This window comes from Monopterus albus, unplaced genomic scaffold (genome assembly GCF_001952655.1).
Source record: "Monopterus albus unplaced genomic scaffold, M_albus_1.0 scaffold293.1, whole genome shotgun sequence".
In the NCBI taxonomy this organism is placed as follows: Eukaryota; Metazoa; Chordata; class Actinopteri; order Synbranchiformes; family Synbranchidae; genus Monopterus; species Monopterus albus.
The window spans coordinates 343,466-357,514 of NW_018128173.1; the positions used below are offsets into that span (position 1 = coordinate 343,466).

The 14,049-nt window shown below is 41.2% G+C and overlaps 1 protein-coding gene across 1 annotated transcript; it reads left to right on the forward strand.

The window, feature by feature from the left end:
* Positions 1 to 7,522: 7,522 nt before the first annotated feature.
* On the forward strand, positions 7,523 to 14,027 carry slc1a5 (solute carrier family 1 member 5). The gene is made up of 8 exons (XM_020623207.1): positions 7,523 to 8,246; positions 11,870 to 11,912; positions 12,023 to 12,091; positions 12,208 to 12,374; positions 12,545 to 12,778; positions 13,105 to 13,299; positions 13,500 to 13,634; positions 13,764 to 14,027. Exons 1-8 carry the CDS (start codon positions 7,708 to 7,710, stop codon positions 13,984 to 13,986), a joined length of 1,605 nt encoding a protein of 534 aa, XP_020478863.1. The 5' UTR covers positions 7,523 to 7,707; the 3' UTR covers positions 13,987 to 14,027.
* Positions 14,028 to 14,049: the final 22 nt, after the last annotated feature.

The following is a 14,049-nucleotide window of genomic DNA, read 5'->3' on the forward strand; positions in this document are numbered from 1 at the left end:
GAGAGAATGGAAAAATGCCTGATGTGTTTGAAATTTTGCATTGTAATGCTATTTGCAGCTGTAATAATGAATCAGCATTGTCACTGTTTCATGTTTTATCACAAATAACAAGCACTCAGGGAGGACACAAAGCCGTAGTTTAAAACCTTAAAGCTGGGACTTTCTCAAAACAGACTTTATTCCAGACATTAAATAGGGAAAACTGGCATGAAAAACAGAACAATCCTGTATTTTTTCTCAGTTCGCTCTTGTTATTGGGGCCTTGTCCTTGTCTGCACAAAGAAAGCTAGTGAACAAGAACAGAGTAGGAGGTAGAAAAGAGGCTGAGAGAGGGTGGCCTGGTGAAAAGACGAAATTCATAGCTCCTCAGTGCCATACAGTATCGTATGACTTCTAAAGCAGGACTGCGGGTAAAGGAGTTGGGTAAGAGGAGAGGCATGGTGAGAAGGGTGTGCTAATCTCAGCAGATCAGAGCCTTGTTCAGTCTGGTTTAGACTGCCCAGGCCCGAATGGTCCCTGCGATGTCCTGTGGGAAGATTGTATTCTGAGTGTTTTTAGTCTGCAGGTTGCCTGTCCTCTCTCCTTACCTAGCTGCTCTCTGACATTACAATGTTAGAGACACTGTGGCACCTAAGTTTGTTGTTAACCATTTATACATGTTAGTACTACAAATATATCATTAACATATTAGAGTTTAAATGTTTTAGAGTTATCACAACAGTGACTAACTGGCTGACCACACAAGCTGCTCTTAATAAAGTGTACAAAGTGTTATGGGACAGTACTAATCCTGCAAACTGCTTGTTTCTCTGTTTCAGAAAAATATTTCCCCAGAACTTTCCCCCAGCAGTTTAACATGACACAAATGACAATACTCGAGCTGAGATTACTGCATTATGTGTGTTCTTGAGTCTGACATGTGCGTCTGACACTTGCAACAATTCTCTTGCATTAGACTAGTTTTAATTGCAGTAATTCAGTCCGTTACCACCTCAGGCACATATTAATGTCTTAATCAGTAAATTACCCATTAAAGGCCAAATTGGGCCACCTGGGATTTAACAGCACTATTCTGTTACTGATTACAAATGTATGCACTGTGTGCTAAACGTGATTGTAACTGTTATCATGATTACACATTCCTTTGCCGTCAGAGTCTTGACTAAAGTACAAGATTTTGATGAAATGCTTTACTAAAGGTCATTTGAGGTCCACAGCTTTAGACTGGATAAGGTTGAAGGTTCAGGACCATTTGAGCAACCATACTCTTCCAGCAGGCTGAAGGTTCAGGACCATTTGAGCAACCAGGCTAATGGGCATTGCCTTCAAATTTAAGCTTTTCTGATGACAATATAATGATTGAAACATAGGCTGAGGCATGAGACATGAGCGGATGGTTTTATTTTATTAGGATTCCCCACACATACTCCGTGTCACTAAAATGTAAGTGTGCAGGATGTTTTTAAAGTAAAATTGATAATATTTCTATTTTTGTCTATACTCACAAAAATGTCTTCTTCCAGCAATCACCTGACATGTGAATGCATTTTAAATTACATTGCAATATACAGTAACAGCATAACATCTAAAATTCAAAAAATGAAAAGGTTTGACTGCTTATATTGTGCTCATTGCACTTGACAGGGTTCATTTGCACATTATAAAAGATTAAAATCTGACCTGATGCTGGTAGTAGATAAAATGACAAGGGATCTGTTGTTGTTTGTCTGTTGTTTTTACATTTACACTTGCATTTGCATTTGCATATACCTTTGCATTTACATTGGTATTTGTATTTACATTTGTATTTGTATTTAAATTTACATTTTACTGAAAGCTACAGTTGTCGGTATGGGGTGGTGCTAAAAGAAAGGTAAATGGATCAGTAGGTCTCATTCCCTGAGGACCATGAGTATCTATATAAAATTTCATGGCTATCTAATGAGTAATCATAGAGATATTTTAGTCAGGATAGAACCAGACAGCTAGCATGGAACAGGCAATTATTTCCAGCATTATTTTCAGTGGCATTGAGATTAAAATGCTGACAACAATATCCTCAGTTCATTCTGGCTGATGACCATTGTTCCTTTGTTTTCTGTCAATTCTCTTCTGTTACTATCTAATAAAAGGCATACAGTGTGCTTCCAAAACATTAGCATAAAAAAGGGCTGTGTGAAACACACCCTGGGTGGTACCATAAGGTTTACTGCTTTAGACTGTGTTGAATGTAATGGAGTAGTTTATTCTGTTTCATTGTTTATAACTCATCCAGTCATCCTTAAGTCTTGAAAAAAATGCTCTTTTGAAATGAGCGATTTGTGGAATTTGTTCCCAAGAATCTCAGCAAAAGGAGATATTGATAGTTTCAAAGTCTTCCCTTCCCCGTCCTTACTGTGCATTCCTTTGGATTAACAGTCAGAGCTGACACGTATTTTCATCATGACTCAGCATTTTGACCTATCACGCAGTCTATGGACAAACATTCTTATGATTGTACCACTAGCAGAATGAAATACAATTCCCACTGCAGGTGAAAAAAGCAGCTTACAATCAGTGAATGTCCTTTTGTACTGTACTGGCACATTAACAATGGATATTAGGTGTCTTTTCTTCCTCGTTGCCTCCACCTTTCTATTTTCTTTATTGTCAGTATTCCTCTCGCTCACCTGTTGACATCATGATACCTGAGACAGCTGCATTTTGTTGTCTGGCATATTTCCACATCCCAATTTCAGAGGTCACCTGATGGACATATCTCCTTCCCTGCTTGTGCTGTGTGCCTTACTTCAGGTAGACTGCATCATTAAACCAGATTAAAACATTTCAGTGCAGATTAAAAGTGAGCACCTTTGGTTTTGTCATCAAACTCAGATCAGAAAAAAGGAAGAAACTATGAGCTTTTCAGATTAAACCACAAGTAAGTGAATCACTTTTAGCTTTGTACTGTTATAATTCAAGTCATCTATTAACTACAATACTATAACACAACAAATATTAACACAACACACAATAACAAAAATCATTTTTTCATACACGTTCTACTGCACTTGGGAAGACTCGATGTGTTATCCCGGTAATATTATCCAACAAATGTAAAAATAGGATCACAATCAGACTTTTGTCTTCTTACAGAATAAAGTAAATTCTCATCATTGAGCGAAATCCTATTTTCACCTTTATCCAGTATCAAAATCCCAAATTTGCCTCAAGGGGCTCGAGAATGGAAAAAATGGAAGAAACCTCAAAAAGATCAACTGAAGAGGGATCCTTCTTCCAGATGCGTTTAGAGAATAGAGCAACACAAATTTACAATATGAATAATAAGGATTATACATGCGTGCTTAGCTTTGCATAATAAACATTACATTTACTTCACAGCTCTAAACACAACGTACAGCAGAGGTTGAAGGGAATGTCAATACGTCTGCATTATTTGGTTGTAACTAAGATCTCATGTTAGCTTCAGAAAGTCAAAAAGTGGTTTCATCAAAGTCAGAAGAATTCCTCATCTGGGACCTTGAGTGCATAGTTTTATAGAGATGTTGTTCCTCTTTTGGCTGCCCCCCATCATGTCGGAGGTTGCCACAGTGGAGCATCATGGTCCATGTACGCAGTTTGGCACAATTTTTATACCCTTCTGGTCAGAGACCTATAAAACAATTTAGAGTTGCCACCTAACCTAGTCTGCATGTCTTTAGACTGTGGGAGGAAGCTGGAGTACCAGGAGAAAACCCATGCAAGGACAACCTGCAAACTGCACACAGAAAGGCTGGTAGGTATTTGCTAACTACTGCACCACTGTGCCCCACACGTAATCATTCATAGCAATCCATCCAAATATTCTCAGGATAGTTACTATTTAAGTTTTATCCCAGGAAGTTGTCCATTCTCTTTATTTTCAGTGTGGAGTTAAACAATAGCATATAATTCAACATACTGTATGATAAAGAGCCATATAAATACTGTACCACTGATTCAACACCTTTCATCTGTACAGGTGTTTTTGCTATTGTGTCCATAAGATGTGCATAAGAACCAAATTTAAAAATGAGGTGGTCTGTAAGACTGTGACAGTCTGCATATTAGATCTATAAAAGGGGAATACTTAAACCACAAATCAAACTTATTACCACAGTAATGTGTGCTCACGTCAGTAGCATGCTCAGCATGCCATTATCATTGAATGAACATTAACTGCTTGCTATTGTTTTGGTGTTTTTGTAAGAGATCTGCATTTAGAAAACCAGTCAAATGTTGATATGTTAAATAACAGCAAAATCTCATCTCCACAGGTTGTACATTGCTTGCGTGCAGTGTGTGTTTTTATAGATGGGGCCTACTCTAGAAAAACTCTCTGCTCTCATATGCCTGGAGGTTTAGTTATTAAAGTTGTGCTTTCACAAAGAGTGATCAACTTTTCTCGGAATCACAGTGACTGTTCATACAGTCACAGAGAACAAAGAACAAGCTTGAGATAACAAACTGGGCACTGAGAGGGGAGCTTCCTACCAGCCTGGGTTCTGGTGCTGGGTGCATTCTTTGGTGTTAAAGGTGCTTTTCCCACAAATTTCTACCAGTGGGAAGCTGCTTAAATAGTCTTGGATTGTTCTTTGCGTGTAAGCTAACCCCGGGCTGTCTTGGACCCCTACACACAAATTTAAAGCTTTCAGACTGTAGACCCCAGTATCCCTGACAATGGGAGTTTGTCTCTTGTTACGACACACATTTTACGAGAAACTGCAGGATGATGGCCAGGAAACCAATATTACTTGAATACTGGAAACCTCTATTTGTCAATCTCAAACTTTCACTCTTACCCACCACTTTCACTGTTATTTTTTTCCCCACCATTTTCAAGTTGTCATTGTTTTTGCCATCATTTCTGCTTTAGTTTACTTCCTCATTTCTCATGGTCATTTCAGACCCTGCCCTGCCTACCTTCACGCATTGCTCCATGTCTCCTCTCTTCCCTTTGCCCCTGCACACTCCACGTAAACTCACCTGTTCCTCATATGCATCATTAACCAGGAAGAGTAAAAGCCAGCCATGAGCATTCATTCCTTGCCAGATTGTCAACCTAGACACAGGCTCGCCAGCCTGCTTACTGTACCTTTACCTGCTTAGTTACTGACTTGCATTGGTCTTCTGAATGATCCTGCATGCTTCCAGCCTGTATTCACACCTTTGTCTGTGCATGAGCTTTGTTTTCTCTTTCCAGTCTGGTCAGTTGCCTGCTCCCTGCTCACTTCGTTTGCCCCGTGCCCTTTGAGTTAACCTGTCTATTATCAGGCTGCAGTGATACCTAAACTCTGTCCTCTTGTATGAACTGTTATCATGACCCACATCCTGCCCACTGCTCAGCTCAGTATGGAGTTGCTTCCTTTACCTGAATATGTTCTGACTTGTGTCCATATTCTGCCAGATTGCTGTTTTCAACATGTTCCTGTGTTACTGCCAGGATGGAGTTGACTGAGTTTTTACCTGACAATTTCTTTGTACACATCCTGCAAAAGTAAAGCTTGAACATTATACTTAAAGTACATTTATACCACTGTATCCTGCCAGTTTACTCTGAGGAATTTACCCGCTGTTCATACTTATCTGTTGGCCATCATTTTGTTCCTTGCGTCATTAAGGTCTTGTTTAAGTTAGAAAATATGTCTGCCTGGTTTGCATCCGAGTTGAAGACTTAGATTGTTGTGGTGTGTTGTAATGCTTCCTGTCACTGTTACTGTTACTTCACTGTAACTGAGATGCAGCTCTGTTGAAATTATGCCAAGGAGTCCTGAACTCATTCTCTCATACAAACATATGAGATGCAGTGATGGAAAGTAACTAAGTAAATTTATCCAAGTAGTGTACTTAAGTGCAGTTTTGAGTTATCTGCACTTTACTTGAGTATTTCCATTTTCTATTGCTTCATATTTCGACTTCACTACATTTCAGACAAAAATATTGTACTTTGTATTCACTACATTTATTTGATAACTTTAGTTTTCAAGATCCATCCATCTATCCATCCATTATCTATACTGCTTATCCTAACGAAGGTCACGGGGGGATGCAGCCTATCTCAGGTGACATTGGGTGAGAGGCAGGGTACATCCTGGACAGGTCACCGGTCTATCACAGGGCTGACACATAGAGACAGACAACCACACTCACTCCTAAGGGCAATTTAGAGTCACCAATCAACCTAACCTGGATGTTTTTGAACTGTGGAAGGAACTCACACAGGCACAGGGAGAACATGCAAACTCTTCCGGGCTCGAACCCGGAACCTTCTTCCTGTGAGGTGACAGGAACCACTGTGCACTTTTCAAGATGAGATTAATAAAACAAAATACAGTATATCTTTCTTTCTTTACAGTATAATCATAAAACTCCTTCAGATTACAGGTATATAACATAATTAACATCAGCTCCACATTTACCAGTGGCAAAATTATAACGATGAACACAATAATGCATCAATAATTATATTCCAATAATATGATATACATTATTGTGAAATGTGTAATTTTGCACAATAAGTAGTTTGAGTTTTGGTATATTTTTATGCTAATACTTTTGTACTTTTACATAAGTAACATTTTGCATGCAGGATTTTTATTTGTAACAGAGTACTTTTACACGGTTGTATTGCTACTTTTACTTGAGTGCTTCTTCCACCACTGACCAGATGTCATATTAATAATATCGCTGTGCTTGTCATTCCACATACATCAGACTTTGATGTTACAACTACAACCAAAATGTTTTTCTTTGAGCTGGTACATGAGAGGAAAACAAATAAACATGCCCTTTGGAAGTCACATCAGAGTCCAGAGGCAGTCTCCACAGCTGTACAGGCAAAACCTCAGCTGCCCAGCTTGTGCAACCCAACAGCCACTCTAATAAACGGAAGCAGTCCGGCAAAAGATTAGTGTTGGCAGATACTGAAGTAGAGCATCATTGTAAATATGACATGGCCGTATTACAGTGATAAATATAAAACTGTGACTCTGCTGGACAAATTTAATCTGTTAGAGGATTACAGAGGCTACAAATTTGAGTTTATTTCTAAAGCCTAGCCTTTACAATAATTTTCTAATTTTCATTTCATATTCTTAGATCAACAGTTATCTAGTAAAAATTGTGCTCATTTGTTTTCCTCGCATAGTGCAATAATTGTCTTTTCATTTAATTGCTCCATATACACACGCTACCTATGAGTGAAGCAGTGCGTCATTACTCTGTAGTCTCCTGAAGACGGGCGTCCTGTGCCAAAATGCAGCCTTCCTACAACGCTAGTCCACCTGTTCACATAGCCTAGAGGTATGTGACTTTTGGTTAAACTCTTTTCACTGTAGTTTTTGTTAATTTAATTATGTATCAAACATCAACAGACAATCCTGTTGTGTGCCTACGGGATAAATACAACTGTGCAAAAGAAGCATGTCCAAAAGAGTTTTGTATCAATAAAAATAAAATAAAGACTCTATTGGGCATGCTTCTTTTACATAGCTCATACGTCACAGGGCAGGACTTTTGTGGAAGGATAAGTAGGACCCGCTGTGTCACGGAAGAACAGCGTGCGTAAGCGGAAAGGCAGCCGGCAATATATGTTAGTAGCAGTTACAGTGACTCCCTCCACAATAACGATAGTTTTTAGGCAAGTATCTGTGCTCTTGGCATAGGTTTCAGGGTAACTTTTAGCGCACAATGGTTGAGAAGATAGACATGGAGAGAGGGAAGGCATCCAACGGCGAGGCGCACTTCGACGAGGCGGTGGTGAACGGAGTGACGGGCGCCAACAGCAGCAGAAAGGAGCCGCTGTCACAGAGGGTGAAGAGGATAGTGAGGGCCAACATGCTGGTGATTCTCACCGTGGCCGGGGTCATCATCGGTGTTTTCATCGGACTTGGTGTGCGCAACGTGGCTCTGACAAGGACCCAGGTCATTTACATCAGCTTCCCCGGTGAGCTGCTTATCAGGCTGCTGAAGATGATCATCATCCCCTTGGTGGTGTGCAGTCTGGTGTCCGGAGCGGCTAGCATCGACCCCAAAGCCCTGGGCAAGCTTGGCGGCTGGGCTATGCTCTTCTTCCTGGTCACCACCTTGATCGCCTCTTCCATTGGGGTTGTGATGGCTTACATCATATCCCCAGGGTCGGTGGCAATCGATAATCGCAATGGGCAAGGTGTGGGTGACGGTGTGCCTGCCACTAAAGAAGTGATAGACTCCTTTTTAGATTTGATAAGGTGAGTGAAGCCACCTCGAGCCCTGACATGATGTGTAAACTGTGAAATAATGTTGTTCACTAATACCTTAGGCGGGTAACTCAGGCGCCAAATTAGACATTGGCCGCTGAGGGCATCTGGTAAAAATACAGGACCCTTCAGTCACTAACTTGGTTTCCACACCACTAGAGGTAAAACGTGTCTGTGCCAACCCCCGGGATAACTTGTAGCCTGATGAATCCGGGAGTATCTAAATTTACCCCTAGAGGCTTGGTGTGGTGCTGTAACGAGGGCAAGTAGTTGCATCAGCTGTCCTGGTCTTAAACTGCCCTGGACAGCGTGTCAGTGTGCGGACTGCTCACAGAAGCCACGGAGAATCCTTTTACGGGGATCTGTTCAGAGCCACTAAATGCCATTACTAATTTGGGTTTATTTCACACCATATCTTTAATAAATACAGACATGTGGCGTCTAGCCAACACGTGTGCGGCTGAGCGCAGTGCACGTGGGCTTCCGCTTGTAAAAGTAAATTCAGCGCAGCTTCTCTAATTTTATTCTGAGAGCGATTTATAATTTGTGATGATAGTTTCCAGTTAACCGACTACCAAAGTTTTTATAACACGCTTTTTGCTTTTTTTTAATTTCTTAAATAAACAATAAAGTAGACAACAGAATGCGGTGAACCGTTCACAGAGTCCATCCACTTCACGGGGCTGTAAACTTATCAACACCCCAGTTTATGCTGTTTTTTTTAAACACATCATCTGTTGAGGAGTTAAGAGAGGCCACAGAGATCAGACTGAGATAGTGAGATGTCAACATGATCTTAGCATGATCACCCTCATCTGAAGAAACGCATCTTGCATAACAGCTGCCCCAGTTCTGTGCACCCAGAGCATGGAAACAGCCCAGATAGCAGTGATTATGTGACTTAAAAGAGCAGATGGGTAGTGATAGTACTTTAAGACTGTCCAGCTTGCACAGGCCAGCACTGAGATTTTTCAACATTCTCAGGTCATATGCAATGTTGGCACATTCTTTTACATAACTGTGTCCACTGCTTTCTGTGAATGAGTTGTGTTCCACTAATGGCAGAATTTTCCAACCCTTGTCCCTCTTACTGTAGTCCAGGTTCATCCACCTGGCAGCAGTTTGAAAGAAAAGGAAAGAAACTGAGTATTTTCCAGTGCCGCACATGCACCGCACTATTTACACATTATCCTAATAGGACAGCAGGCAAACTGGTGTCTGTCATTAGAGCGAGCCCTCTCAGCTGGGGTCCTGGCTGGTTTTCACAACAAAGGCAGTGGGGGACATTGAAGAGCTGTTCATCAAAGCGTAAAGTGGCCTGGTCTTTGTTCACAGACACGTGCACAGTGTAATGCTCATCTGTAATTGTACCCACACGTGCACATATGCACATACATGCAGGAAAACCCCCCCACATCAGCCTAGGAATACATATGGTAGCTTTAACCTGGACTGGAGCCACTCCTGCACATCCTTGTTGACATTTCTTATCTCCCATTTTTTCGTTTACTTTCCTGCTTTAAACCAAACACTACAGTCACTAATGACAGCTGTCAGTCAGTGTTATGTGGCCTGTGTACTTCTTGACCATGTTAGTACAGCATTAGGCTGGCCACTGCTACAGGTCGTGTCATAAAAGAGGTTAACATATTGTCTGTGTATATCCCAGATGTTTTGGATGGCGTGATGGAAAGTGTTTAATCTTTTTTTCAGTTTTAGTATTTTTGTCAGTCTGTGGATCAACGGTGCACTGCCAAGTAGGAAAGCTAAAACAAAGTATGATTAGTTTTCTGTCTCTGCTTTCTAAAAACATCACCAGCAAGCAGCTTGTGTCTAATAATAAAGACTTGGACAATTATAGATTCATTAGTGTAGGAGTATCTTACAGCTTTCCTTTTCTACATAACCTACATTCCAACCTTTTAAAGAATGCCTTGTTAGTGCCATTGGCAATGAAAGGTTTGGTCCTTCCGTCGTGTACTGTCAAACACAGAATCACAGTGGAGCTGGAAACTAAACATTTACTATTCCACGTAGATTAGCCTTGTTGTCTGGGAGGTTTAACAAGATGCAGATGTCAGAGCGGCTTTCCTCAAAACAAACCTGCTTCCCAACATTAAAGAAACACGCCCAGCTAATTGGCCTAACTGTGATAGCCAGTTATTGTAGATACCTGTTCATATTGTATTATGCAATAGTCAAGTTCATTTGCATCAACTCAGAATTTGGACAAACTCCACAGAAACCCAAGTTATATTAACCCTAAAACCATGGGAAATCTTAGATACAGTATAATGTTTTTAAAGTACCACAGTGTTAGTGTTAAGTATCATAACACTAACTGTTAAATAAAAACAGCAGGTCCAGAGGAAGTGCAGCCCATGTCGACATGGCTTTTACTTTTATTTATAAATGAGAATTACTCTGTATCTGTGGAATGAAGAAATACAAAAAAAACAAGGAAGTGGGTGCTTTCAGGTTACAGCTCTTTGTTATCAACTCTGTGCAAACATAGGCAGAATGCACAGTGCATGATTTAGGTGTGCTGGCTCTGTCAAACGTCCACATTTTATTTACACTACAGCATAAACTAGAGGCCTATGTCATTTAAAAGAACGCCTAGCAAGAGTGGTGATAGGTAAACGATAGCGATCAGACTCCAGTCTTGCATTTTGGCTAAAAACTATATGTGTATATGTATATAGGTATTTGTAGTCAGATAGAAATTAGATAGATACTTTATGTATTAGAAATGTTTAGTGGAGATAGGATGTCTAGTTAGACTGTTAAATGCTTAGTCATGCTTATGAGTTTCTACAGGGTACATCTGGTCAAGGATAACTAGAGAGAAGAGCTGATGACTGTCAGCAGACAGGATGTTTAATATTATTATTATGACGTGTAGAACTGTAGCCTTAGCCATAATCCACTTAACCAACAGACACACACACATTGATTTGCTTCATGTTTTGACTACTGCTATGACCAGCTGCAAAGCTGGCAACAGAGACGTCCCGGTTGACGTTTCTGTGTAGTATGGGGCTAGCCCAACCGAGGGGATAAAATGTATAGGCCTGGTGGGCTCAGGGTTTTCCATCTTACATTTGCCTGCGTGCATGGTGGAGGTGCAAGATACTTGAGCGTGTAATGTTAATTTTACCTGTGATCCTTTGAATAAATCAGCACTGTTTTGAAGTTACTTGGACTGTCTCGTCTCTCAGAGTTAGCAATGGTAACAAGAACCATATCCTACATCAGTATGATGATAAACTGACAGACATAATGCTATGAGTTCCCCTTTCTACTCTTACCAGCCAGCTAAAATGGTCTAGGTGGTATCAACATGTTCTATACAAACACAAATTTGAAAGCTGGGCAGCCTGTTTGTCTTTCATTGTAGTGCAACCATAATTATGTCAGTGAACCAGCTGCGTGCTGCCATGTCACCCAGTCACATGATGTTTAACCCTGATGCGCCATGGTTCCATTAAAGAGCTTGTGAAGCATCTTATTTCTCTAAATCCATTACAGACAGCTGACTACAGGGGTATCAGAGATGCACAGTTTGAAGCTATTTGTGATTCTAAACTATCATTGTTGTTCTGTCTTCACAGAAACATCTTTCCTTCCAACCTGGTGTCTGCTGCCTTCCAGTCGGTGAGTACTGAACCTAGATTCTAAATATTAATGCATCAAAAATAGTCTAACGAGTTTTAAAACCATCTGGGTGAGTCCACTAACCTAGCAAACCATTCTTTCCCGACCAGTATGCAACCAGCTACAAGCTGATTACCAGAAATGGCACGGATGGAAACCCCAACATCACAGTGGAGAAGGTGAGTGAAGTGCATGGTCTAGTTGTCCGCATGAAATAGACCCGCATATACACCGCATAACATAAGGCACTATCTTGTTGTGTCCTGATTGTGTGTTTTTTTTTTTCTGTCTCTAGGTGCCCTTTGGAACAGACCAGGATGGCATGAATATTCTTGGTCTGGTTGTGTTTGCCATTGTGTTTGGCGTGGCCTTAAGGAAGCTGGGAGAGGAAGGAGAGATCCTCATCAAGTTCTTCAATTCCTTCAATGAGGCCACCATGGTTCTGGTCTCCTGGATTATGTGGTAAGGAAGACCTGCATGTTTTCTTGATTAGGAGAGATTAGAAAAATCACTGACTGTTGAATATGAGATGCTTTTTCTTTGGATATATTCTGTATTCTAAAACCATAATGATCCACATTGTACTGTCTCTTCCCTTCTTTCTCTTCACTATGCTTTCTGTCTCTCTTCAGGTACGCCCCTCTTGGTATCATGTTTCTTGTAGCTGGCAAGATCGTTGAGATGGAGGACGTTGGAACACTTTTTGCAAGCCTGGGAAAATATATAGCCTGCTGCATGATTGGACATGCCATTCATGGCTTGCTTGTGCTGCCTGCCATCTACGCTGTCATTACAAGGAAGAACCCATACACCTTCCTCTGGGGGATATTCACAGCTCTAGCAACAGCTTTTGGAACAAGCTCCAGGTACATAATGCATTGCTTCTTACTTTTCTGACTCTATCTCTCACACACACACACACACACACACACACACACACACACACACACACACACACACACACACACACACACACACACACACCTTTTTTTTCCACACACACACACACACACCCTTATTTTTTCTTACCAGGTTCTTACAGACTTAAATTCACTTCGAGGAGACATAACCTTAACGACTACTTGCCTAACCCTTAACCTAAGCCGTTCTACAGCACACACACAGTCTATAAACATGTTCCTGTACCTTTCACATTCATATAGTCACACATCTGCTGTTCCTTGTTTATTAGCTCTGCCACCCTGCCCCTGATGATGAAGTGTGTGGAGGAAAATAACGGCGTATCCAAGCACATCAGCCGTTTTATCCTGCCCATCGGTGCGACGGTCAACATGGACGGAGCTGCTCTCTTCCAGTGTGTGGCTGCTGTTTTCATCGCTCAACTGAACAACTTTTCCCTTAACTTCGTCCAAGTCATCACCATCCTGTAAGTTCTAATGCCTGTGAAACACGTCTGCAGTCAAACACCTGGACATAATACTATGTCCAACTGTGCAATGTCTCTTATTGGGTAGTTAAAAAAAATTTAGTTGGTGTATAATTTAATGTTAATGCTAAATAAAAATAATAAAATGTTATCTGCTCTCTCTTTGTCTAACTGTACCATCTTCTTCCCTAATGCGTTAGTGTGACAGCTACAGCATCCAGTGTCGGAGCAGCAGGTATACCTGCTGGTGGTGTGCTGACCCTCGCCATCATCCTGGAGGCAGTAGGACTGCCGACCACTGACATCTCTCTCATCCTGGCTGTTGACTGGATTGTGTAAGTACAAACTACACCTGTGTTATGTGGACCACAGTTTCTAATACCACAATACCTAAATTGCTGCTGGAGTTATTATTATTATTATATAAAATTATTCCTTGCCATTCTTTCTCTCTCTACCCTTAGTGACCGCACCTGCACAGTCCTGAATGTAGAGGGCGATGCCTATGGAGCTGGGCTCTTGCAGTTCTATGTAGACCGCACATCCAAACAGGGGGGAGCAGCAGAGCTGAGCGAGGTCAGACTGGAGGGCCACCCATCAACTGCTGCACCGGAGTACGCGCCGCTAATTGAGAAGCGAGGTGGAAGGGACGCTGCGGTGTTTGGTGAAAAAGAGTCCGTTATGTAATCCAGCTGCTGACATTATCAGTAGTCCCCCCCCCCCCCTCCTTTTTTTCAACCCCCGGCCATT